We start from the raw sequence: 26,501 nt of genomic DNA, 5'->3' as shown, positions 1-26,501 counted from the left end.
ATCAACATATGGCTTGACTCTCTTATATATTTTTTAAAGTCCCCAGTGGAGTCGCCAAGCTGTTGACACCATTTTTTTGATTAAAACGGGGTCGACTTGGGTTTTGAAAAATGAAAGAAAAAACGGAAGTCGCCACCAATCCTTTTTAATAAGGTGTGATTGGATCACCTTAAAAGTGATTTTTTTTAATAAACAATTTGATTTTATTAAAACAATGATTTTGGTCCGCGAAATTCAGAAAAAACGGGTTCGGAAGTCAGTTACGCACGAGGAAGGATTAGCACCCTCGTAACGCCCAAAATTGGTACCTAGTTGATTAGTTAATGTCTTAATGTCGAAAATTGTAAACTTTGAAGAATTTTAAAAAAATATGATCCTTGTATTGAAATATTGAAATTTTTCGAAAAAGGGGGGGCATATTTCACATTAATCGAGAAAGAGAATCATATACAGTAAGTTAGGACACAATGTCTCGAATTCTTGATACGTAAAAAAATGCTTATTTAAAAGATATTTTATCTATCTCAGATTTAAAAAAAGAAGATCACGACCAGTAAGTTAGGACGCGATTTTTAAATTTCCGAGATCATTTAAAACTTGAGTTTGAAAAGATTCGTGCATTTAGATTTATCGTGAAAATCGAAACCCAGTAAGTGAGGGTACGATCTTCTCGAATCTAAACACGAAACGCCATTTTTTAAAACAAATTTTGTTATATCGAGTAAAATAAAACACGAAGTCATAATAAAGAATGTGAAAACTAACTACATTGTCGATATGCATGGCAATACCATAATGAATACGGAAGTATAAAAATAATACAGGCAATAATAACCAAAATAAAATAAACAATAAGAACAGATTGATAACATGCGAAATAATAAACCGTAACGTATAAATAAGATGCATAAATACGTATAAATATTATAAAAAAATATATATATATATATGTAGATATATATAGATATATATATAAGTTATAAAATATAAAAATATGTATAAGTATGTGTATATATATACAAGTAAATTATGAAAATATGTACGTATATATATTATAAAAATATGTATATATATAAATTATAAAGTTTAAAATATATATATAAGGAGGTATATAACAAAATCTAAAAGCGGTATAAATAGGTAAATAAAAATAATAATAAGGTAAGCAATAATAATAATACTATATTAATGATATAATATAATAGTAGTAATAAGACTGAAATAGCTAATCTAATAATAAAATAGCTAAAAAACAAAGCAGGATCAAATTGGAAATAAACTAAATCTTTAGGGAGAAATCAAAACTGAAAAATAAAGAAATGGACCAAATTGTGATGCGCGCAAAAAGTAGAAGGGCCAATTAGGAAATATTCCCACATCACTGAAACGGTGCCGTTCTAGGGGAATACAAGCGCATGGTCGAAGGACCAAATCGAAACAGAAGCAAAATTACGTAGCCAAAATCAAAAATAAAAAGGAGATCTTATCGAACATGCCACAAAGGAGGGGGGACCTATGGCGCAAATATCCCCCTAAGGCAAAACGCGCGGACCCTCCGGGTCGGGTCGGGTCAACGTGCGAAACCCCTCACCAAAACGATGCCGTTTCACTTTTAGTATAAATATTAAAAAAAAACTCAAAAAAATTAGATTCACCATTTTTTTAAAAAAAACTGAGAGAGAACTCTCTCTCTCGCGTTCCCTCAGGCCCTGGCGCCGGTCATCGGCCGATCTAGGCCTCCAGCGTGCCTTCGCCTTAGAACCGCCGTATGCGGTGGCCGGCGACTCCAAAATCAGATTTTTTTATCCTTTTTTGAAGCCAGGCATGTCTTAGGCACAAATCTAGGGCCAAACCTCAAAAAAAAGAGTCCGAAGCCTGAAGAACGATGGGAGACCGCTCGTCTTCTCCCTTTCGGTGCTGCGCAGGTAAGCTTTCTTTGCCTCCTTTTTATTTCTTATTTCTTATGTAAAAGATAAAATAAAAAAATAAAATAAAACAAGAAGAAACGCAAATCTGAAAAAAAGAAGAAGAAAAAGTCACCTTCAAAATATGTTTTGGTTTTTTTTATTTATCTTAATGTTCATAGCAAACCGAAAGAACAGAAAAATCTTCTTCTTTTACAGCAAACTCAGCTTTTGCCGAAAAGAAAAATAAAAAAGAAAAAAGAAAAATCCCCCCATTTTGATTACATTAAACTTTTGCTTTTATAGCCAAGTATATGTTTTTGCTACTGTTTGTTTCTGCTATTTGTGTCTGTTGCGTGCTCCTTTCGTTTTGCAGGTGGCGCTGGAGCAGGTGGGCAAAAGGCGTGCGGCGCGGAGAGGTAGGTTTGCAGCGGCAGTGTCAGATTTAGGTGGTGCTAGGGTTTTTTTTTTCTGAAAATGTTTTTGGGCCTATTTTGGGTAATGGGTTTTGTAATTGGGTTTGGGTAGTTTAGTTGGGGTTAATTTTTAGTGTACTGGGCTTATAGATTGTTAATTGATTTTGGTTTGGTTTATTTGGTATGGGCCCGGGCAAATTTGGGCTTCTACACGCCTATTTTGGACCTTTAAGCAATGCTGAGACGCATTTCCATACTGCAAGCCATTGGTAGAAATTGATGGTACCTTTATGTTAGGTAGGTATACTCATCGACTATTGCTTGCAGTGACACAGGATGGCGGTGGGAGAATTCTTCCAATTGCATTTGCAATAACACCGGAGGAGTCGTCTGATGACTGGGATTTCTTTCTCTCTAGGTTAAGGAGGCATGTGTGCCCCCAACCTGATATATGTGTTATTTCAGATCGGGGCACCAGTATACTAGCTGCATTTGATCGAAAGGAAGCTTATGGCAGCGCACACACCATAGATATTGCCTAAGACACGTTGCTTCGAACTACTACAGGCAATATCCATCTAAGAGCGAACAACGACAAGTGACCAACATGGGTATTTAGTCTATATCTGTGTTATTTCGTTTGTCAATTTGAATTAGTTTTATTGGTAGAAGTGGTATGTAATATTCGCTATGAACTTATATTGGCAGGGTATGAAATAAATAAAGATCGTTTTCACGAGATGTTGGTAATTTTACGTTCAATTAACGGAGAAGGTGCGGACTACCTCTGTAACATATGTTTCGAACAGTGGGCACAAGTATACGATGGCGGCCTACGATATGGCCATATGACGTCGAATTGGCTGAATGCATAAATTCTGTTCTTAAAGGAACGCGCCATCTACCGATAACATCAGTTGTGCGATAGACATATTTTCATTTGGCGGCGCTATTTCCAAAGCGAATAGCAAGTTATGCAGGCCAGATGCAGGGAGGCCATATATGGTGCAGTAAGGTAGTTCAAGAAATTAACAAGGCCAAGGCGAGGGCAAACACCATGCACACAGTGTGTCACGATCGAGACAATTTATGGTTTCGCGTAACAGAGTTTGACAGACCGCACCAAGGTGTTGTTGGCGGGCAACATTGTGTACACTTACGAAATAGGACTTGTGGCTGTAGGATGTTTGATGCACTTCATTATCCATGCGCTAATGTTATTGCAGCTTGTCAGAATCTCCGTCTAGATCCGATAAGTTATGTGGACGAAGTGTACAAATTAGAAAACATGTACAGCGTTTGGAGACAAGTTTTCCTACCAGTCCCAGATGAACGTAAATGGCCACCCGTATCTCTTGCTCCTTTTAAGTTGTTACCGGATAGAGAATTGCGTCGTAAACCAAAGGGTCGACCTTGCTCGACTAGAATACGTAATAATATAGATATTCAAGAAATAGCCAGTCAACACAAGTTGTGCGGATGGTGTAGGAATCCAGGCCATACAAGTCGATCATTCCCTAATCGGAATAGTAGAATTTAATTGTAAATAAATTATATTTTTTCAATTACTTATTGATAATTGTATTAATTGTTAGTAAAATTATCAAATTATATCAAATTATTAATTGTTAGTACCAGTCAAAACATTTTTTCAAATCTAACATTATGTGAATGTAAAAATATTAATTGATAATTGTATTAATGGTTAGTAGAATCATCAAATTATATTTAACTTAAGGGTTAGGGTTTTAAAGTTAAGGTTTTAGGGTTTATGGTTTTTAAGTTTAGGGTTTATAGTTTTTAAGTTCAAGGTTTAAGTTTGGGGTTTTTAAATTAAAAGTTAGAGTTTTGAGGTTTAAGGTTTAAGGTTTGAGGTTTTTTAAGTTTAGGGTTTAATGTTTTTAAGTTTAAGGTTTGGGTTTTTTAAGTTTAGAGTTTAGGGTTTTTAGGTTTAAGGTTTAGGGTTTTGAGTTTAAGGTTTAAGATTTTTTAGGTTTAGGGTTTAGGGTTTTTTAAGTTAAGGGTTAGTGTTTTTAATTTAAGGGTTATGGTTTTTAAGTTAAGGGTTAAGATTAGGGTTAGAGTTTTAAAGTTAAGGTTTTAGGGTTTAAGGTTTTTAAGTTTAAGGTTTAAAGTTTTTGTGTTTTATGGTTTAGGGTTTAGGGTTTAAAAGTTAAAGGTTAGTGTTTTTAGGTTTAAGGTTTATGGTTTTTAAGTTAAGGGTTAAGGTTTTTAGGTTTAGGGTTAGGGTTAGGGGGTTTTAAGTTTTAGGTTTAGGGTTTTATGTTTTAAAGTTTAGGGTTTATAATTTTTAGGTTTAAAGTTTGAGGTTTTTAAGTTAAGGGTTAGCATTTTTAAGCTAAGGGTTAGGATTAGTGTTAGGGTTTTAAAGTTAAAGTTTTAGTGTTTAGGATTTTTAAGTTTAGGGTTTAAGGTTTTAAATTTGGGGTTTGTGGTTTTAAAATTAAGTATTAAGGGTTTTAGGTTTAGAGTTTGGGGTTTTTAGTTAAAGGTTAGAGTTTTTAAGTTTAGGGTTAAATGTTTTTAAGTTTAAAGTTTAGAGTTTTTAGGTTTAAGGTGGGGTTTTTAGGTTTAGGGTTTGAGGTTTTTAAGTTAAAGGTTATGGTTTTTTAATTTAAGGGTTAGGATTAGGGTTAAGGTTTTAAAGTTAAAGTTTTAAGGTTTGAGGTTTGGGGTTTTAAGTTAAAGGTTGGATGTTTTAGGTTTAAGGTTTGAGGTTTGAGGTTTTTAAGTTTAGGGTTATGAGGTTTTTAAGTTTAGGATTTTAAAGTTAAGGTTTTAGGGGTTAATATTTTTAAGTTTAGGGTTTATGGTTTTTAAGTTTAAGATTTAGAGTTTAAAGTTAAAGGTTAGGATTTAGGGTTTTAAGTAATAACTTAAAAAAATTTTATTTTATTACATCAAATAATATTAAAATATTTAAAATATTTGTACAAATAAATTTAAATACAAAAATCAATCTCCGTGCCCGCCGGATTTAGTGCCATATGGCGGCCCTCGACGGTTACGCGCTGGATTCCTCTTTTGTCCAACTTCCGGCGGGGATTCTGGTTCTTCCGGTAAGGCATCTGGTTGTCGGAGTTGGGACGATGATCCACCTTGAAAGAATAGTGAATATGGAGGTGTTTGCATCACCAACGGTGACGGTGTTTGAAACCCATACGGTGACCCCTCTTGCGATCCCTCGTGTGCCGCTTGCCTATACATCGGCGGTCCACTCGGCGTAACAGGAAATGGAGCTGAACCGGGCCATTGGCTCCAACCTGCTATAGAACTCAAAAAAAAGATACATATAAGGGTTAGGATACAAAAAAAGGTTAGGAAACGCACCTGGCATCATCTGAAAAGGCGGTTCCGTGGGTATAATCGGTTAAACTGCTGGGTCGGGTGGCTGTGTCGGTGCTCTCGTTGGGCCTGATGATTGCATGGCCGCTGATGATGGGCCGGGTGAATGTCTGGGACTCGTTGAGGAGCCAGCGTCGTCGTCTCCTCGTCTTGGATTAGAGGCCCTCGTCTTTCCCTTTGGACACGTATTTGCCACTGCCTCTCCTCTGGCGTCAGTAAATACGGCTTGCCATGGATCCTAAATCATGGCATGTATTCCGGCACGCATGCTAACTCCGGAATGATAATTGGTTCCCGAGTAGATATATATTCATATCGATCTTTCCATATTTCCATGTACTCGGACCAATTTCTCGGTCAATCCGTATTCAATTGCCGAAGGTTGACTTTGTGTTGATCGTCAAACACCTCAGGTTCCACAGGAATCAGTTGTCTACATCCAAATTGTCGTAGCACTTTGTCTGACTTGTGTGGCTCCACGGTCGTATAGTTGATCAACGCGACTTTCACGTACCAAGCGTTTCGATTTTGTAAGAACTCATCCGGAATTACTGCCTGAATTGTCGGATCCTCGTATGATGTCCATTGAAACTATATGAACATTATAGAAATATTAGTATATATATAATACTAAATACTAATTACTAATTACCAATCGACTAGCGAATGATGGAAATATCAATTTTATTTAATACTTACATGTGCTTCCGGCTGTTGGTCTAATAGAAGCCGTATATCTTCAAGTTTGGTAGGTAATCAAGCATGACTTGCTGAATGGTTCCACCTAATTAAATAAACTTTTAGCATACTTTTATTTTTAAATATCTATATAATAATTGTAAAATCTAATATAAAATTTACCGCATTATGAGTGGAAATTTATATGGGTGGTCCACTCGAAGACGTAGAAATGGACAGCGAAACCGTGCCTATGACTGCAGTAGTGACAAGCAACCTCCGATTTTTGCTCTCATCAGTCGCGTCTCCCCACACATCTCTCGATATAATGTGGCCAAGACGGCAGACCCCCAACTCAATTCACCAGCTGCTCTAAAATCAACGAGTTTCAACAGCAATCTTAGATGTACGCAGCTCCGTGACAAGTCCGGCATCAGATAACCTCCAATTAACTAAAAAATGTATGCCCGAGCATATCAGATTCTTTCTATATCGGTTGAATCTTAATCCGGATCCGAGAATGTGTCTTGCAACCAGCCCATCTCGATCTTACCTCCGTCCATTTTCTCCGGAATAGCGCCCAGAAGCTCATAGCACACCGCTGGCCAATCGCTAGATTGGGCAGACCCCATGACTAGGTACCCGTCCACCGGCAATCCCAATTACAGGCTGACGTCTTCCAAAGTGACAGTGCACTCTCCACATGAAAAATGAAATGTGTGCGTCTCGGGTCTCCACCTCTCGATCAACGCACTGGTTAGTTTCGGGTCCACCGTGCATCCCCAGCCTACTGTTGCCACGTGCTAAAAACCCGCTTCCCGCAGGTAGTTCTCTACCAACGGTGATGGAGGAGCATGCATATTCCGGATATTGCATTCCAATACCTGATCTACAGACTTTTATAACAAATAATAAATTAATAATTATCTAAAAATACATAAATAAAAAAATTTAAATAATATTTAAAAATTAAATTTAACACTTACCATCTTCATTTGTTCCACGGATATGTAGTGCTTATCAAGACGAGTCAATCCTTCGTCCATTACTGAAATCGTACAAATTTTTTTGGTTTAAAAATTAAGGGTTTAAGAGTAATTTTTTTCGGTTTAAGAAAAATTAAAATTATTTAAAAATAGGAATTTAAGAGAAATTTAAAAGGAAATTGGGAGCTAATTGAGATTAAATATGAATTTGAGAGAAATCAGGAAGGAAATTGAGAGGAAATTGAGAGAAAATTTGAGAGAAGATTTGTTTATGAAAAAAAAAATGGGTGAGGGGTATTTATAAGTTTTTTTTTTACCGTTGGAGGGGGCAACGATCAAATTTTTGACTGTTACACTGTTCACGCGCGGTCTAAATCGCGTCCCAAGGACGCGTCACGTCATCAAAGCGCGGCCACGTCAGAACACTTTGCTGACGTGATAGCAAATCGCGCTCTCAAGGCCTCGCTTTGTTGCACGTCATCAAAACGCTCTGACATGACCGCGCTTTGCTGACACATCCCCTAACATCGCACTGACGTATACGTAATTTAGGGAAAAGAGACTCATTCTGATAAATAATAAAATACCGAGCCCATTTCAGTAAATTTAAAAAAAATTAGCTTTTTTTGATAAATAGACCTCGGTAAACAATAATATCCATCAAAATTAAGGCAACATCCGCTGCTGCAACAAGCTTTAAGAAGAACTCAGAATTGACCGAGATAGCTACTATAAGGATTAAAATCCGGCTCATATATTCTCATTACCATTCACGTGACTACATAAATTGTAAAGTCATACTTGTGAATAAAGATTGATCAAAGTAATGGAAGAAAACCAGACCCAAATATAAAGTGCATAGAATCCATGCTGTCCAACAAGATGATAAATATATATTTCAAAACAACCCTACGTACAGAAGATCTCGTCTTTTCTCTCTCTCTCTCTTCTTTGGCCTAAGCCCTTGGATAAGTAGATTTACTTACAATATCAACATTGAAATCCCCTTCAATGAGCAGTATGGGGAATAGTGTTGAGTGTCCGATGAGCTTGGACCGCACAAGCACAATGCACTGATGTTAAGCTCAAGCAGCCACTCATGACAAGGGTATGCCTTCCGGAGCAAGTGTGAAGGGCTGGAAACGTATCGCATAATGTCTGTACGGCTGAAGGAGTCAGTGCAGTACACTGGCTTATATTCAGACTTCTAAGACCTTCCTCATCATATCTACCCTTCATGGACTGCCACAACGAAGGCTTGTTATTCACTCGGCTGTGAGCCAGCGAGTACATCGCCCTGTCTGTGATATTGCGACAGTAGTACAGATCAAGTGACCTTAAATGGAGGCACTTATCTGCCAACGCAATCACACTATCATCTACAATAAGATTTTTAGAGCTTATCAGTCTTCATCGACAAAACAAGCCATACTTTAGTTCCTAAATCAACAAATAATGTTTCAATCTGATACTGCTGTGACGGGAAGACAGACAAAATCACCTCTAGGAAAAGCGAAGGGCAAGACAAATTCAACTCGATAAAAAGTATGAATAATTTTAAAATTGAGTTTATATGCTAGCATTGGGACAAGGTGCTGCATATTCACTATATTAGACTGCTGCTACCCTCGCCAACACATAGAAGGCTATTCCCTGAAGAAACATGCAAGGTAAAGATACATATCTATATAATACAAAATAGATATAAATCTGGCTAGAGAATCAGAAACCAAAGCAATATGTTGAATTATAAACACACACACATATACATATACATATACATATACATATACATATACATATACATATACATATACATATACCAACTAAGCACCGAATCCAAGGAATACCTGTTATGCGAACACAGCCGCACAAGTCCAGGCATTTGAGATCAGGGCATCCATAAGCTAGACTCATCACTCCTATATCACCAACATTATCACACCATCCCAGATTTAAAGATTGCAACATTTTGCAGTTTCGTCCAATAGCCTGTGCATATAATCAATTAAAGCAACTCGTTTTTAATCAGCAAAAATAACTATTCAGAGTACTGTTCGTACCTGCAATGCACGGTCAGTTGCAGCTTTAACACATCCACAGAGATTTAATATTTTTAGTTTTTGACAAAAGTTAGTCAAATATTCAAGAGCTCCATCACTGAAAGATGTGCAGCCACTGATATTAAGCTTCGTAATGTTAGGACAACCACGGGCCAATGCATACAAAGAGTGATCACTAAGCTTGAAACTTTTGCTTAGGTCCAGCTCCTGTATATCATGACAAAAGTTTGCAATAGCCTCAACAGCATTGTCCTCGAGCTGCGGATACTCTTGACGCAGTATTAGAGTTTGCAATCTGGTGAATTTAGGAGCAAGAGAGAGAACCAAGTTGTTCATATTCTTTCTGCACCTGATGCAAGATTTCACACAAACCAATTATATGACAAGTAGGATATTGAGGAAAAAAGGTACAAAGGACAAATGATCTGATGTTTTCCCAAATACGAGCAAAGAATAAATTAAAAGATAAAATAAGGAAATGGATCGCACGTCACTCATTGCTAAAACAGTATTAATTGGGCAAAAAAATTAATATTTAACAAGTTACATACAGGAGAGAAAACAAGAAGTAAATGCATGACAAACACAAAAAAATGCAAATGCAGCTAAGAAGAATATGAAAAACTTTTGTGGCCAACAAGCTAGAATTAAGATATCCGAAGATCCTCCTTCTAAACCAAGCCTAACAGTATTAAGATTATATGTTTTTCATGTTATGTAATAACTATCAGGTGGAGCACGAAAACTGTCATAACCATGATTAACGGTAAATTAGGACAATTGATCAACCCAAGCTGGAGTTAGGTTTCTGCTCATGGATCACATAAGTTTATGCTATCCATTCAGAAACAGAGATGTTAGGCATTACAAGTTCGGAGTACTGATAAAATCAACCAGACACTATCTTCAATATTAATAAAAACATGGGATGACCAATATATTATTGATAATCTTATATCCCTAATGAAGCTTCCTTAAAATTAAAAAAAGCCAAGACAAATAAATAACTAAACTGCCAAAAGGTAAGATACTTCACGCTATGAATGCTAAAATTGACCAGGATATACCACTCGGGAGGTGCCAGCAATCCAAATCGTGCAAGTTTGCTGGCTTATCATAATTCAAACACAAAGTGAGCAGTGCAAATAGAAAAGGCATGAATCAGAAGCAAACTGAAAATGGAAATTTATGAGATTAACTAAACAAATTCTTGAGGAGGAAGACTGAAAAGCCTTAAAGGCACTTAAAAATAGAGACTGATGCAACAGTTGGTTCATTTTGATAACTAGCACTGTGAATCAATCCAGTATATTGAGTACTTTGGGAGAATGGTTTAGGCTCTTGTTGCCTATCAGTCTGAGAAACTAGCAATAAGAAAATTCACAATTCCTCAAGTTGGGGTTGATGTATATGAACAGTATCTAGAATTGATATTATGCAAAGAGAGCAACAATATTGTCACCATGGACATAGCATTAAGAAAAAGGTCTGGATTAAAGCCTTGCTATCTGATGAGTATAGGCTGCAATTTGATCAAAACTACTAAAAGGTTTTTACCTTAGAGCTAGAAATAAACAATCATGGAACAGAAAATCAGCTTTATGTTAATTCAAAGATCTAGTTTTCACAAACAACAAAAACCTATTTATTATCTAAGTCTTACCCCCAAAACTGTTTTACAGGAAAAATAATGTGTTTGCTTGTGCCAGTACTCGTCAGTTACATCAAAAGGAGATACTATTACTTAGTAGTTCTAATCTTATAACTATTTGAGATATAATAATAGCTAACCTGCACAAAAAGCATAACATAAACATCAAACAATGGTTGAAATGGGGAAAAAAAGGAAAAATAAAAGCACAACTGCACAAGTGTTGGTACGTTTATATAAGAGTAAACAGTGAAAAGAGCACATACCATGAGAGACTGAGTTGTGTGAGGCCGAAGCAAATAGCATCCCTCCACCCACAACAAACACCGGAAGCAACAATAGCAGTCCGATCATCGACAAGAGGCACAATTCTCAACAGCAGCTCCATAGGAATATCTTTCCACTCAGTGATCACCGCTCCCTCCATCCTAACTCCCACGCCACTATTTCCAGCAGCAACCATCAGCAGCTTCTCAAAGCACGAGTTCAACTCTTCACTTCTCACCTTTGCTTGCTTATCATTTAGCTCTTTTCTCTACCACCACCTTACACAAACTTATATTTTTATGTTATGGAGTAGATAATTATTCCTTTATGCCTATAACCAAAAAACAGACCTTAAATTCAGTGACCAAAGCCTAATAAAACGACGAGTGTATAGAAAGGCAACAAACTCTATGTGCCAAAACCTTAGAAAAACTGCAGAAAACAGAGGACCATAAAAACAATCAAATTCCTAAAAAAAAAAATTCTTTTTGGATATTCTAAGTACCTTGGACCAAACTAAAAAATTTACCTTCCTTTTAGCTTTAACTCGTCAAGGGACATACCAAAACAGGTAGTTCATAAGAAAAACAAAAGCAAACCTTTTTGGGGTATAAGAAAGACCCATTTCAACAAACTGGATATTAGAGTGATAGCCATAAAAAGAAGTACAGAAATGATCGGCGAAAACGAAAAAGGAAACTAAAACCATGACTTTTATTTGACTAAATATTTGTAGCTAAAAGTAACAACTTTATATAAGTTCAGAAATTTGTGGTTTTTCAACTAAAAGATTTAAAAATGAATCAGCTTGAAAACATGCAGCTCAAATTTAAGCAACAAAAAGAAATGGATGAAACAAAAATTAAAACGACAGATAACTCCCAACAGAAAACAAAAGAAGGGATGAAAATTATGGAAAGCTCAGATTATAATCATACCTTTCTCTGGGTTTTCTTCGTTTTCTTTGCTTTGTTCTATTAAAAATTCGTTTGGGTGTTTTTCTGTGTTCTTAGAAAGAAAAACAGAGAAGCAAGTAAAGATAAAAGGGGGGGGTTATTAAGACATAAAAGAGAGATTAAAAAAAAAAGAGAGACGTACGGGAAGAGAATTAGGGGATACGTGTCAGAAATCCATCCGTGACAACGTAATAGGACCAATAGATTTTCATGATTAAGGAATCATAACAAAAGCTCTCCTTTTTCTTTTTCTGGGGAAAAAGAGAGAAAAGAAATCAGATTATTTTTGTTTCCAAAAAAATGGATAAATAAAAAAGAGGGATTGAGGTGAATGTAGAAAGTTCGGTGTGTTTTGTTTAAAACAGAAGCCGCACTAGAAAGCAATATAAAAGAATAAAGATGCCACTTTCTTAAAATTCGGGTGGATGTCGCATTAAATCAAGGCGGGAAATAAAAAGAAATCAAAGCTCATTATAGAATTAAATAAACATTTTTGGTAGTTTAGATTTGTTTGGCTGGTGAGTATTACTTGCCCAAAATTATTAACCTTAAAAATCTTTTGTATTATTATTAATCAGTCAGATTAACCGGGGAGGAAGATGGTGGTTTGTTTGGAAGATGAACATAGTAGTGCATGAGGGGACCGTATAATTTTTTTATATCTTCATATCAATTTTATATTTTTTAATTTTTTATTTTTATGAAAATAATATTAGATTAAACTAAAAGATATCACGTGTCACAATTTTATTAGCCCGTCAATTTATTTTAACGATCAACATGATCAACAAAGAAAATCGTTAACAGAAGAGCTTAATTAATTATTTTAGTTAATGATAAAGGCTTAATGGAGTGCAATTTTAATACAAGGGTTTTATTGATTTTTTTTTATTTTTTAAAATTTTTTAATATAAAATCCTCATGGTTCAATCACTAGACATTTGAGTTTTTTAAGTGATAATTTTTTATTATTTTGTTTAAGGTTTAAACTTTGAGACTTGAGTTTTTTTTCTCTAACATAGTATATGTGTTTTTTTTAACATTGATAAAAGTTATATATTTTAATATGTAAGTGTAACAATGTTAATTTTTTAGTGCTCAGTTTAAATTTTAAAATTAATTTATTAAAAACTCATAATTTTAAAAATATTATTATTAATAATTAATTTTTATTAAATCAACCCTAAACTTGAAATTTTGCTATTTTTTCAGGTTTTAAAGTTTATGATATAAAATTAATTATTAATATTATTAATTAAGTATGATTTTCCATTAAATAACCCTACCGCCAAAATTAAACAATAAAGTATTAATGTCATTACATTTAGATATCAAAATAAAGGGTGAAGCAGGATCTAATAAAGCCCCTGAATCCTCTTTGGTCAACTGGAAAGCAGATTAGTGAATTTGGATGCAACTGTATCCTCATCTTTTATTTATTACTAATAAAACATATTAAAAAGAGACCAACGTAAGAAGAAGAAAATATGAATACTAGCTTAACTTAATTATAAGAAAATAATTTCTAATTTTACATGACCAGGAATGGATTCAGGGGAGGCGGGGTCGTTGTTCCCTTTAAATTTTCACTTTTTTTTAGTTTTATATATAAATTATTATGTATTTTAGATTTGGTGTCCACATTGTATAACTTTCGCCCCTCTACTCAAATTGTATTTCATATAATTTGCTTCCTCTTCAACTGTATTTCATTTAAGTCAAGTATTTATCATCTTATTGATAGAATTATTCTTTTTGTGCTAACTCTTCTTGTGTCTATAGTAACAACTAAACAAGAATTTTTAGCCATGAAAATTGTGAAGACAATATCTTACAGTAGAATAGATGATAATTTTCTTTCAACTTACTTGGTGGCATATATCAAAAAAAAGATAACTTGAGAATTTTTAACAAATTCTATTATTGATGAGTTCAATCTTATGAAAAAATAAATTGTGCAATTTAGGATGACTAGTATTGAAAAATAAGACTAAAGCCAAGTGTTTTTAATTTAATTTTTGAAATTATAATATTTATGATATTTATGATAGTTTTTTTTTTTGGCATATTAAAAATAAATATTTAATTTTATATGGTGTTTTAAAGTTAAAACGTTAATTTCTTTTAAAAATTATTAAATTAATTTATTTGATAAAAATATCTGAAAAAAATTAATATATTTTTATGTTAAAAAATCGTTCATTGATACGTACCTGCGTTAAATGAGATATAGATGTGGAGAAAAGTAAATGCATTCTGGAACTTTCTTTTCTATCAGTTTCTCAGTTTTATTTGTTTGTATATCGTATAAATGCCATTGCCATGTAATCTTCCACCAAAATAATAAAAAGTTCGTATTTTGTTTTCTCTAAAGCTGATCAACTATTTTTATTTACCTCTGCCTCCCCTACCATCACTGCTTTTGTCCCTTGAATTGGACGCTAAAACTTGTCTAGGTTCATTATCCTGGTCGATAGAGTGGCTTTTAGAGAGATAGAGGAACTTGATTGTGCACTTTCACATCACGAGATTCCCATTCTAGTTTTTCAAGTAAGGGTTTTTGAAAGACGTGACGGCATTGTCAACTTTTAACCTGCGACTTTATGTCAAGATGAGACGTTGGATATCCATTTCGTAAAACATTGGGTCTTTTATTTGGTGTCAATAGAGGAGTCCCCATGCTGTGAAATATAATCAAACATGTAAAGAAATTACAGAGAATTATTTGATGCGGGTCGGGTGATACAAAGCTTTTTTTTTTTTTTTGTAAATTAGACTAATATTATTAACACACGGCTCAAGACAAAACAGCAGCTGAAAAGCCAGCAAACACAATAGAAAAGGAAAACAGCTGGCAAGCAAACAGAACAATCAAAGCCTAGAAGACAGAACAATCAAAGCCTAGAAACTACCAATTCCAAAAGAGCAGAAAAAGAAACTCTTGAGCCAACAACCAGCTTTGCTTCAATAAACCCAATATCAGCCAATACTTTCCTCACCGTCTGAAACCTGAAACGAGTATAATGAGAGAACAAATACTTTGAACGAACCTCCACCATTTTCAAAGCAAAAATGAAATGACCTTAGATCCGCTGGTTCCAAACCAAACGGTCATTCAATGCCGCCATCCTCACAGATTCAGGCACTCCATTAACTCAACTCCCGCAAATCTTTCTTCTTCGGCCTTCCAGCACCAGGTTGTGAGACGCTTCATTAACCAATCGAGGCACAGCAAGGTAAGATACCTCATCAAAAAGCATACCCAAAGTATAAATATGATGTGTAATCTGTCTGAGCACCGATTTATCTTCCTCATTTTTCTTAACATTTTTTATAACTGTCAAAGAATCTCCTTCCACAACTAGTCGTCGAAAGCACATCATACTCGCAAAGATTAAAGCCCTTTCACAAGCCATTGCTTTTGCCACAAACGCGTCAGCAACATCTTCAAAAAGATAAGTTTCTGCCCCTACGATTTCACCTATAAAATCTCTGGCTAGAACTGCTGTTACAGCGAGCCTCTCTTCTTTTAGAAAAGACGCATCAAAATTTAACTTGATAACTCCATGGTTTGTGGTTCTCCAGATCTCCTTAACCATAGATCTAGGAGAAGGACATAGATTCATGTGATTTAGACAAATATCTTGCTCATATCCCCGAATAAACCCAACACCACCTACAGCGAAAATTTAACCCCTTCATGAACCAGTTTATTTCTATGAAACCAAATACTCCACATGGAAATCGCAATGATTCGTTTTTGTTGGTCATCTGCTGCAGAAAATGTTCTAACAAAGCGAAGCTTGTGACACATCGACTCTTCAAAGGATGGAATCTTTACTTGCAGCGAAGCCCACACCCACTACAGAATACCACAAGACCATAACAGGTGATCAGAATCCTCCAGCTCTGCCTTACACAGTGGACAAGATACTTCCATACACAAAGTCCTACGCGCCAAATTACCAAAGTGAGGCACCAAATTATTCACCGGTCTCCAAATATGTATTTTAATTTTTCCTGGAATGTTCAACGACCATAAGGCTTTGTAAAAATCTTTGTAATCCTCATTAATAGAGGACATGTATATAGTGTCCTGTAAGTATTCTCTATTTAGGACTCGATACCCACTCTTAACTGTGTAGTCCCCAAAACCTTCATGTTTCCAAACCAACCTATCCTCCGGACCACTTCCAGATATGGGAATAGAGAGAATTCGATCAGCTGTACTCTCATCAACTAAGTTATGAACCAGCTCCCTATTCCAGGTACTAGTTCCAGTCATAATTAATTGATTAATAGTAGTCCAAGAAGGCTAATCACCTGAACTGGAATTCTGTTATTCTCTCTTCCAGGTAACCAGGGATCGTTCCAGATGTTAATGCGATCACCCTTCCCAACCTGCCACCAAACCCCTTCTCTAATCACCTCACGAGCGCTGCAAATACTTCTCCAGGTAAATGAGGGGTAAGATCCAATTTTCGCTGATGGAATATCAGAATAAGGATAATAACGGGCTTTTAAGACTCTGGCTAACAAACAATGAGGCTGATCTAAAATACGCCAAAAATGTTTTGCTAATAAAGCCTTATTAAACAAGAACAAGTACAAAACTTAAAAGCAAAGTTTTGAGTTCAAGACATGATTGAATAGGTACTTTTTTTTATCTCAACTTATATTTTAGTCATTTATGTTTAAAATGTTATATTTTAGTCATTTATCTTATCATGTTGTAATATTTTAGTCATTAAGCCATTAATTGTTATTACCGGTATAACGGTAAGCTAACGTGACACGTTAAATTATCATTTCAAACAAAAATTTTAGGTTAAATTATACATTTGGGCTCCATATATTTTTGTTTTAAGTAATTTTTTATTTTTAACTTTTTTTCTTTTCTTTCTATTCTTTTTTGCTTCTCCCTCTGTTTTCCTCCTTTTTCCATATCTTTTAACGTAGTTTTTCTATGTTTTCCATTTGTTAAAATTTTTTTTATGTTTATAGACAGCTTATTCAATCGTGTGTTCAGCCGCCCCATGGAGGATGTCCAGTCAACTTACGTCTTCGACCGTGAACTCGGCTATGGTCAGTTTGGCATTACCTACTTGGTAACTCATAAGGAAACCAAACAACAGTTCGCTTGTAAATCCATCTCCAGTCGTAAGCTTATCAACCATAATGATATCGAAGATGTCTGCTGTGAAGTTCAGATAATGTATCATCTCACTGGCCACAGGTGCCCCTCTCAAAGCAAAACTTATTGTTTATTTTTATCATTTTAAAGATTTTTAAGTTAATGGTGTTGTTGATAGGGATATTGTTGAGCTAAAAGCTGTTTATGAGGATCGACACTCAGTGAATTTGATTATAGAACTATGTGTCAGAGGGGAGTTGTTTGCTCGGATTATAACCAAAGGTAATTATTCAGAAAAGGAAGCGGCTAATTTGTGTAGGCAAATCGTGAAGGTGGTCATAATTGTCATTCAATGGGGGGTTAATGCACAGGGACTTGAAGCCTAAAAATTTCTTGTTCTTGAACCCTAAAAGAACATAAAACGAAAAAATTAAATTGCTAAAAACGAAAAAATATGGGGACTAAGTTTATAATTTAACCTAAAATTTTTCTTTGAAATAATAATGTAACGTGCCACATCAACTTACCGTTACACCATTAACGACAATTAATGGCTCAGTGGCTAAAATATTACAACACGTTGATGTAAGTGACTAAAACATAAGATTTCAAATATAAATGACTAAAATGTAATTTAAAATAAATAAAAATAACTATTTTAATAGTTTACCCTTAATTTTATTCAATTAATTATTTTTTTAATAATAACCTGATTGGTGTTTTTGATCGTATTCTCCGAGTAGGTGATTATGGAGTAATAAAAACAAAAGAAGGATAACTTAAACTTATATTTTATAAAAAGAAATTATTGTACCAGTAGCATTTTGCTGATTTATTAACGGACGCTTATATATTTTCTATAATAATTGATTGATAGATGTTGAATTTCTTTTATCATTGATGATTTTTAAATAAGTTGAACCAAATTGGGTCCATTATTGATATATCTAGCTTGGGTCTTATACTTTTCTCTAAATTATTATCTTCAATAACTTCATGTTCCTTTCGCATCATGACAACAAGATTAGAATATATATATATATATATATTTTAGAATCATTTGATTTAGGTTAGAACCCTAGCATTTGACTTATTGATTCAGGGTGTTCAATATATCTTTAAGGTCAAGCCGTGCATGTGTAGTAGTTTAGATGGGTGTGGTAGCTGCTATGTTATCTTTTAAATATCCAATCTTTAAAGTGGTTCTGTAACAGTTTGATTTTTCAGTAGTGTTAGAAATAGTGGTTCGGGATCACCAAATTCGGCGAGTAAGATATTTATGAGTCAAATATGGTTTTAAAAAGGTTTTTGAATTAGTATTTTGTGTTTTATAATGATTTATTAGATCAAGTGGTTTTAGAAAGTGAGCTATCGAGACCTCGTTTCTATAAACCGAGCTGTAAATATTTATAAAAATATTTACGGAGTGTCATTAAGGTAGTATTAAAGTTTCGTTGAAAAATTTTTAATATTTCAATAGTTAATTAATTAAAAAGCACTAAATTGAAAAAGATGCAAAACTTGCTAACAATAGAATTTAAGTGATTAAATGGCTTGATAAATAAATGAGGGAGGACTTAAGAAGCAATTAAACCTAACTTAAAAGGATGAGGCGGCATAAGAGAAAAAAATAATAAAATAAAGCCTTTAATGGCAAAATTGTATTTTTTATGAAATTAAATAAAACAAATTGAAATTGAAAAGCTTTTTATGCATTTCTTTTACAATATTCTGCCAAAAATCGACATAGGAGAAGAGCTTAAGCTGGTTTTTTTTTTTATATTTTTGCTTCAAGTGAGTTCAATTCTTACCCGTTTCTTGTAATTTTTATGTTTTTGAGATTGTTACAATTAGGTTCAACTAAATATTACCCTAGTTTTTGATTTTATTAAAAAATTTGGAAGTTATCATTGATGAATATTAGATGTTTTTGATGAATAACATGGATTTAGAGCTTTGATTGTGTTGTATGATGATTTTATAAAGTAATTTTGTTAAATATTGATTTTAGGATTAAATTGTGAAAATGTTAAAATATTAGGGTTTATAGTGATTTTTTGGTTTATTAGGGACAATATAATGGCTTAGAATATTTGAATAAATTATTGATTGAGGAAAATGAGTTATTTGATAGATTAACTAATTAAAGGATTAAATTGCAAAATTTGTAAAAGTTTGGGGTAATTGTGTAAATTCAAAAAATAAAAGGGTATTAATTGTGAAATGAATTGGAAGTAAAATATATGCTAATGAATGAATAATTTTATATTTTAGATCAAGATCCTGTAGAAACTCGTGAAAAAGGAAAAATAATAGAATAGTCCCTAAACTTTTGCAATTGCTACAATTCAACCAAGGTAAGTTCGTACAGTTAAAATTTTATATTTGTATAAATTTGATGAATGATATTATGCATTTATTCTATTGTTGGCTTATTGATGTGTAAATTGTTGAAACTAAGTTGGTATCTATTTGGGTAAGAAATGTGGCTTAGGACATGATCTATTTTCGTCCACACGGGCTTAAGTGATTATTTCAGTTAATGACAAAGCCTTAATTGAATGTGAATTTAATATAAGGATTTAATTTATTTCTTTTACATTTTATTAAAAACTTTTTTAACATATAAACAAGAAGAAGAAATGAAAATGGAGAAAGTGTCCAAATAAGGAAGGCCTTACAGCTTATTACATAAGAAAAGAAAAAGAAAGTAAATAGAAATGAACTGTTGTCAAGGAAGGAAGGCCTTAAGGCCTAAGGTCTAACACCTTCCTGTAGTATAAATATGAGTGTATTATCTTTTTTAATAATAAATATATTAATTAATAATATTCAATTATTCTCATGAGAAAAATTTAAATTTAAACTTGTGTTAACTATTTTTTATTTTATGATTAGCTATTATATAATGTATATAAAATCAGCTTATATTAATTAGTAACTAAACGAGACAAGAGGAATGAAAATTTTGTCATTTAACAATTCTTTTTAAGTAATAATTTGTTAATGGAATCGAGATTACCCTAATAAAATGATAAATTTAGTTCCTTTAGCTTTTATTCTTTTATTTAGTTGTCCTAAATTTTAGTTAAAATGGTTTTTTTTTTCAAATGAAAAAATTAATTAGGCCGTTATTTTTTTTATACAATGCCTAAAAATATTCATATTTATAATATCTCTCAACTCTTGAATAGAAAAATAAAATATATTTAAGCGCACTAAAATTTATGTTCTTCTCTTTTGATAACAATGCCGATAAAAACTAAAGTAAAACTCAATCAATTAAACTATTAAATTTTTAATGATGTTAATATGACAACTTGTATTGAAATTTAGTATACTTCATAAAAGTTCAAAAAAAATATTTCAGAAAAAAGTTAATGAAAATTACTTTACTATTAAAATTCTAATAGTTAAGTCGATTTCCAGCTAAAAAAAATTTATGAACTTTTTTCAACTTTTAGCAAGAATAGGTTGGGTGTCTAGGATATAAACACATTAAATAATTTGTACTCAATGACAGGAAAGGGGAAAACCCATGAGCACAAACGTAGGTTGTCAAAGTTTGGTTTAAGTAATTAGATTGTCAGACAAACAAAATTTTATTTTTGAAACAAATTTTTTAACATTTATTTCTTTAACAAAGCAGGGACATCAAGTTCTTAGCATGGTGGGTATGCAAAAGCTTGAATTTATTGTAGACAGTTCAGAGTTTCTGTTACAGTCAAACATGGAGATATTTCATTTTCTTTGATCATGCCAGCAACTTATCCAGTAAGTTTCCAAAGAAAAAACTTGTCTTGGCCCATCCAGTACTAATAGCCTCAGCCTCGGGTGCTTTGGCACTGCCTGGATCCTTCTTTACATTAAGCATCATCGTGTGCCCGATTTCCCTGCGGAGTGCTTCGATTTTCTTCGATTCTACTGGGTTCCCGTAAGTGTCTCTCACGTAAAAAACATTCACTGCTTCCTCCCCAATTGTAGAGATCCCTGCTCTTCTTACTGACAATCCGTTCTCTCGGAGAATCCTCGTTACTTCAGACAACAAACCAACTCTATCCTTTGCACAAAGCTCCAGACTTAGACCCTGCATTCGTTGAAACCCAATCTTAAATGACAAGTAGATGTTTCTCAATAGAAAAAGGAACATTTGTTGTCTTAATTGAATGAAAGGTACCCTAGCTACAACAAAAACAATCAATGGCTTAACATGAACAGAACATTTCAGTTAGATATACAACTCACCTCGCTTACTCTTCGATGAATTGAAGCTTCTAGACATTTAATGACTCTTTCTTTCTCTCCTTCAGCATCAAGTGTGCAGCCATCCATGTGGCGGATAAAATATTCCTGCATGAAAGCCATTAAGATAATTTATGCATATGTAATCCTTCAAAAACGATTTTTGGAGTTAGCACAGTGATTAAAGGATGTAAGCCATTACAAATAGTCTACAATTGGCTGAGCCATGGAAACTTCTGTTCATTTGAACTGTGCTCATTAATAAGCCATAATTTCCTCCAAAGGTCATTAATCTTTCCAACTTTATAATATATATAGCTAAACGATGAGACCTCAGATTGTAGAAGAACGGAATTGATGATTTGTATCTGTATAAATTTGGCCATAAATACCATATTTGCAGGTAATTTTGTTTCTATGTGCATAAGTGAGCAAAATCGCCTTTTTCATTTTTGGTAACTTGGGATACTTGATTAACAACATTTGCAAAAATGATATTTCAGTAGAATACTTATGCCCCCCCTCCCCCCCCCCCTTTTTTTTCTTTAAAGCTATGACAAATGATAAGCATACCTGTGAAGCATAGGGGCCATTGGATGAGATATTGGCATGGAAAACTACATATTGCATGTCTGTGAGTGTGCAGACAATATCAAACATGAGCTTAGCTCGATCTTTGCACTGGACACTGACAACAGAATAACCCTTCTCCTCGCAACGGTCAACTGTGACCTTGGGTTTGAAGGATGAGGGATAATCAACTTCACTTGTCACTCCACTGCCTTCATAATCCCTATCAGCAAACAGCATTTGATGAAGCCTCCGGTCTGTGTGTGTGAATCCCATGGAGAAGCTTGTACGAGCCACTTTGTCGTCATCCTCACTACCACGCAGGATATGCTTAAGCTGCTCCTCCATAATAGACAGTCTGTTTAGATCATGCACAGCATGATTTGTGGAATAATCGTTGACATAGAGCACGCAAGCTATTCGCCTATTATGTGTCCATACTTCTGCAGCAGCAACATTGAATTGAAGGTCGGCAAGGACAGCAGAGATCTCTGATAATAGACCAGGTCTGTCCCTCCCAACGAGTTCAATTGCAGTGTGATTACCAACGGAGTGCACCCCGACACGTTTACCAGGGCAGTTTTTCATCCCGTCAGCTGCATGGCCCTTGGGTCCTAGAGCCTATTGAAATAAAATGCAGCTAATATGTAAAACAGTAATAAGGAAAGTGCACTGAATATGACGCATGGAGAATAATGGAAGGAAAGGGTTGTTGAGGGTTCATTTTTTATTTGTTTTCTTTTCATCTCTATTCGGAATGATAACAGCTCAGGGTCATTAATTTACGAGGAAATTAGGTGCTATCTTAACACTTGCTGCATCTTTCAAATAAATTAGTGAGTGCTTCCTATTTCACTCCGAATCATTATGAGAGCATATAAGGGAAATGCCCAAATGAAGCATTTATGGAAACCCTTGCCACTTACAAGTGTCTGAGTTCTGCACGGAGCCATACCAAATTCCCCAGTACATGTAAGTTGGACCAAAAAAATATATGGAATATGAGAAAAGAATCATAAGAGGCAACGGGTACGGATTCATAATGCATATGTATGGTTGTTTCGAAAGGAACATTCAAAACAGTACTAGCTGAGCTTTGTTTAGGGGCAATTTTAGTAGACCAAGGAACATAAGAGTTCCAAAGGAAAAGATAGGTCGTACCCTTTCTATGTAATCAACTGTTCTTCCATCAGTGATCTTTTTCCCTTGTTGATCAGTGACGTGAAACACTGTTTGAAAGAAATAAAAACATTGTCAAATATTCACTTAGTATTAGGAAGAGATTAGGGGAAACAGGGAAGGGACTATATAGGTACAAAGCTCTATAACCTAATATAAAAGAACTTGGTAAATGGCAGTATCCGTACCATCCATGAACCATCCACCATCAGAGGAGATGTACGCTTTAGTAATAGTGAAGTCGAGGTCAGTTAGTATTTGCACAACTTCCAGCAATATTCCAGGTTTATTCACGCTGTGAATCTATATGAAAATGGTGAAATACTTGTTGGTACTAAAAGTATTAGAAGTTCAAAAGCCAGCGAGGCACAAAATTCATTTATATTGAAATTTACCTTTACAACAGTACAGTGTCTGCAACTAATGTTGTCCACAGACACCCTGCCAGAAAAGGTATGAGAAACAAAGAGTTATAATTATAGAAGGATGAGAGCAGCTAAAATGCGTGCAAGTGTCTTATAAGTTGGCTTTTCCTCTAGTACTAAAAAACCCATACCACCAGCACGCAAATTTCTACCATAAAATTGATCAAAGTACCTATTTTAGCAAACTGTAAATCCAATGAATTATAGTGACTAAACCATCAAGGTTGCTGAATGCAGTTCGTTTTGGAACAAAATTGACGAATGATCTTTAGAAATGTGTACAGAGAAAGAAAAAGAACCTTGGAGGATTCATTCTGGCACTTAGGGTCTCATACTCGGGATCAAAGTATGGCCAACAAGCTTTAGCCATTTAAACCACAGCTTCAAAATACTCCGGATGTGTTTCTCACGGCAGACAGAAGCTGACCTTCCTCCAAAACTGAAACCGACTTAAATATGTAGACAAGATATTACTATTTGTTAATCAGCTAGAAACCTTCAAAATACCCACCCCCCCCTCAAGGAAAGTAAGAGTAGTCTATTTGCACTAGGATATGCAGAAAGCAAAAGCCAAAGGCGCATTCTTCTATGCAAGCCATCCAACAATGATGGAGGAGAACATCATGTATGATCTAGCTGCTTTTGGCAAGAAGCATGTTAACCCGACAATCTAACCAAAATTATTGTGGAAAATTCATTCAAAGTAAAACATAGCAATGCAAATGTTTCCAAACTTTTGTTTAATAAGAGCAAATGAATTGAGAAAGCTTAAGAACTTCTATATTGGAAGACGTGTATTTTAGGTGGACTTAAAGGAGCTTTTAATTACAATGCTAGACAATATTATTAAATTTTGTCTAAGAGAGTAAGAGAACTACCGTTTTTGAAGAAACAAGAGGGATTCTTGATGATTTATCTTCTAGTTAAGGTTGACACTTAATGTGACAATCCCTTATAGATGGACATCAGATTCACATTATGGCTGTAAATTATCTGCACATAAATGGAGGACCATCAATTGCAGGGACTTATATATTTATGAATTGATAATGAAAGGTGGCTTTGTGGCTATGCTTTTCTCCTCCCTTTTTAGAGGTATGTTATAATGGCACAGCATTAACAAATCATTTACTTTTTCTAATTGAGAAATTCAAATAACAGAGCAACAAAGTACTTAATAAAGAAGAAAGGCAAGTTACATACCTCAACTACAAGTTACTACAGGAGATTTATCAGGCACTTGTGAGTAAGTTTAACCTAATCGATCATGAACGGTTTGTATTTAACCTTTTAACTTGAAGTATAAACAAGTAAAGCTCTACGATTCCAAACCTGGAATGAAACAAAGCAAGTGGGAATTCTCTTGGCTCAATGGTAAAGCATGGAAAAGGGATTCAAAAACAACAGTCTTCTGATCATCCTTTGAGAACCCCAGCTTGAGAAAATAGATGCACCTAAATTTTCATTTTTCACTACCATGTGCCTACTACTGCAATAGTCTGTTTGGAGTCGCAAAAGATAAAAAGAAAAAAAAAAAAGGGGCCCCACAAGCAGGAGGCAGTATGTGATTAGAATGAATGCTACAAAACAAAAAGGGAAGAACAAAATACACCAAAACGATTTTGAATTAACACAAGGATTTGGTTCCTAATAATTGCTTTTTTCCCCTTTATCATCCGTACCACAACAGTCCATTTACCTAAGCAACTAGGTAAGTTCGTTGCTTATGCCTTTAAACCTCAGGTATGACCCTACAAATATATAAAAGAAAATGACATACCCCTAAAGCTCACTGTTAGCATCACTACAGTCTTATTCAATTCTGAATAATAATAATTAAGTTGGGGGGAGCTTTACCATCAGCATCTTTTTCAAAGAGAAGGATGTGAATTTTGGATTGCTATAAAAAAGAAGAAGAAGAAGAGCATACACAGGAAAAGAAAAACGAATTTCCCCAGATTTACCGTAGAAATTTATGTGAATTTTGTTGCTTTCTAATATTGCTGTTCAGACCTTTAATATATATATATATATATATATAGACAACTGGAGTTTGAGTAGACGAGCATATCATACTGTCTATACCAGCAATAGCCAAAATCTATCGTTCTTCAGTAATCATTCTAATATCTAGAAGAGAAGATCAAGCAAAGCTTAAAAAGCTGCAAAAGAAATCATCCTACAACAACATAACAAAGAGAAGTTGATTCCTTTTATCTGATGAATTCTCTATATCAAAGGAGATGAAAGAAACATACAAATTGTTAAGAGAATCATGTATAAAGGAAACATAAAAGAATAGATGGACAGAAGAAGGAAAAAGAAAACCAAAATCTTGAAAATAGAAGAAAATGACTGAACTGGAAAACAGAGCAAATTTGTTTGTAGTTTTCATTTATGGTACTGTAAACAAGAAATACATGCAGAAAAAACCGAAAGAAAATACATAGGGAGGGATTACAGGTGTCAGGAGATACGTCAAAAGCAAATACTTTACGTAAATAAATTTTACCTTTGCAAATGTCTGTTCAAAAACTTATAGACCTTTGCTGCTGCTTCTTCTTCTTCTTCTTCTTCATATTCTCTCTTAGAAACAGAAGGTAGAAAGAAAAGGACAAGTTTATTGTTTTTGGTGAAGGAAAAAGGTGGCAGTTTCACATAAAT

General features: G+C 34.3%; 3 protein-coding genes and 1 long non-coding RNA gene across 19 annotated transcripts; 1 reads left to right on the top strand and 3 right to left on the bottom strand.

Moving 5' to 3' along the window:
* Positions 1–5,217: 5,217 nt before the first annotated feature.
* LOC107914130 (uncharacterized) lies at positions 5,218–7,466 on the bottom strand. Its single transcript, XR_001688706.2, has 4 exons — positions 7,351–7,466; positions 6,548–7,260; positions 6,386–6,470; positions 5,218–6,277 (listed from the first exon to the last, which is right to left on the bottom strand). It is a non-coding gene; the product is annotated as an uncharacterized lncRNA (long non-coding RNA).
* A 616-nt stretch (positions 7,467–8,082) lies between these two features.
* LOC107914131 (F-box protein SKP2A) lies at positions 8,083–12,688 on the bottom strand. Of its 4 annotated transcripts, none has more exons than XM_016842911.2 (6): positions 12,430–12,640; positions 12,270–12,339; positions 11,331–11,662; positions 9,414–9,762; positions 9,201–9,342; positions 8,083–8,729 (listed from the first exon to the last, which is right to left on the bottom strand). In XM_016842911.2, the coding sequence occupies exons 3-6, from the start codon at positions 11,525–11,527 to the stop codon at positions 8,359–8,361; spliced, it is 1,059 nt and encodes a 352-aa protein (XP_016698400.1). In that variant the 5' UTR covers positions 11,528–11,662; positions 12,270–12,339; positions 12,430–12,640; the 3' UTR covers positions 8,083–8,358. The 4 variants fall into 4 exon arrangements, with proteins under 4 accessions (XP_016698400.1, XP_016698402.1, XP_040950283.1 ...); XM_016842913.2 differs by having other exon boundaries at positions 11,331–11,609; XM_041094349.1 differs by having other exon boundaries at positions 12,270–12,688.
* A 2,248-nt stretch (positions 12,689–14,936) lies between these two features.
* LOC107914134 (calcium-dependent protein kinase 1) lies at positions 14,937–17,810 on the top strand. Of its 4 annotated transcripts, none has more exons than XR_001688709.2 (5): positions 14,937–15,523; positions 15,634–16,555; positions 16,643–16,743; positions 17,317–17,523; positions 17,600–17,810. XR_001688709.2 is itself a non-coding variant. In XM_016842919.2 (5 exons), exons 2-5 carry the CDS (start codon positions 16,534–16,536, stop codon positions 17,805–17,807), a joined length of 549 nt encoding a protein of 182 aa, XP_016698408.1. In that variant the 5' UTR covers positions 14,937–15,523; positions 15,634–16,533; the 3' UTR covers positions 17,808–17,810. The 4 variants fall into 4 exon arrangements, 2 of the variants coding, with proteins under 2 accessions (XP_016698408.1, XP_016698412.1); XR_001688708.2 differs by having other exon boundaries at positions 17,292–17,523; XM_016842919.2 differs by having other exon boundaries at positions 16,643–16,754.
* A 3,216-nt stretch (positions 17,811–21,026) lies between these two features.
* Positions 21,027–26,501, bottom strand: LOC107914132 (ACT domain-containing protein ACR3). 10 transcript variants are annotated; one of them, XM_041094344.1, is made up of 11 exons: positions 26,350–26,501; positions 25,170–25,336; positions 25,041–25,094; positions 24,716–24,830; positions 24,137–24,276; positions 23,808–23,853; positions 23,601–23,715; positions 23,395–23,462; positions 22,237–22,854; positions 21,667–21,771; positions 21,027–21,508 (listed from the first exon to the last, which is right to left on the bottom strand). In XM_041094344.1, exons 5-11 carry the CDS (start codon positions 24,205–24,207, stop codon positions 21,176–21,178), a joined length of 1,356 nt encoding a protein of 451 aa, XP_040950278.1. In that variant the 5' UTR covers positions 24,208–24,276; positions 24,716–24,830; positions 25,041–25,094; positions 25,170–25,336; positions 26,350–26,501; the 3' UTR covers positions 21,027–21,175. The 10 variants fall into 10 exon arrangements, with proteins under 10 accessions (XP_040950278.1, XP_040950277.1, XP_016698403.1 ...); XM_041094343.1 differs by having other exon boundaries at positions 24,137–24,286; positions 25,041–25,336; XM_016842914.2 differs by having other exon boundaries at positions 25,041–25,336.

Source organism: Gossypium hirsutum, chromosome D05 (genome assembly GCF_007990345.1).
Source record: "Gossypium hirsutum isolate 1008001.06 chromosome D05, Gossypium_hirsutum_v2.1, whole genome shotgun sequence".
Classification (NCBI taxonomy): domain Eukaryota; kingdom Viridiplantae; phylum Streptophyta; class Magnoliopsida; order Malvales; family Malvaceae; genus Gossypium; species Gossypium hirsutum.
Note: the sequence above shows the minus strand (reverse complement) of the source record. Positions and strands in the feature narration are given on the sequence as shown.

Bases quoted from the DNA above. Each gene is read 5' to 3' on its own strand.
- LOC107914131 (XM_041094349.1), bottom strand. From the start codon at position 11,527: ATGGTTGCTGCTGGAAATAGTGGCGTGGGAGTTAGGATGGAGGGAGCG. The intron at 9,763-11,330 runs GTATGTGCTCTT...ATCTTGCATCAG, and splicing joins ACACAACTCAGTCTCTCATG to GTGCAGAAAGAATATGAACA. The intron at 8,730-9,200 runs GTATTCCTTGGA...ATCTTATTGTAG, and splicing joins CGGCTGTGTTCGCATAACAG to ATGATAGTGTGATTGCGTTG.
- LOC107914134 (XM_016842919.2), top strand. From the start codon at position 16,534: ATGAACCAGCTCCCTATTCCAG. The intron at 16,556-16,642 runs GTACTAGTTCCA...TCTCTCTTCCAG, and splicing joins GAACCAGCTCCCTATTCCAG to GTAACCAGGGATCGTTCCAG. The intron at 17,524-17,599 runs GTGCCCCTCTCA...TGTTGTTGATAG, and splicing joins TATCATCTCACTGGCCACAG to GGATATTGTTGAGCTAAAAG.
- LOC107914132 (XM_041094343.1), bottom strand. From the start codon at position 24,207: ATGGCTAAAGCTTGTTGGCCATACTTTGATCCCGAGTATGAGACCCTA. The intron at 23,854-24,136 runs GTTCTTTTTCTT...CTTTTCTGGCAG, and splicing joins GCCAGAATGAATCCTCCAAG to GGTGTCTGTGGACAACATTA. The intron at 23,463-23,600 runs GTACGGATACTG...TCTTTCAAACAG, and splicing joins TGGTGGATGGTTCATGGATG to TGTTTCACGTCACTGATCAA.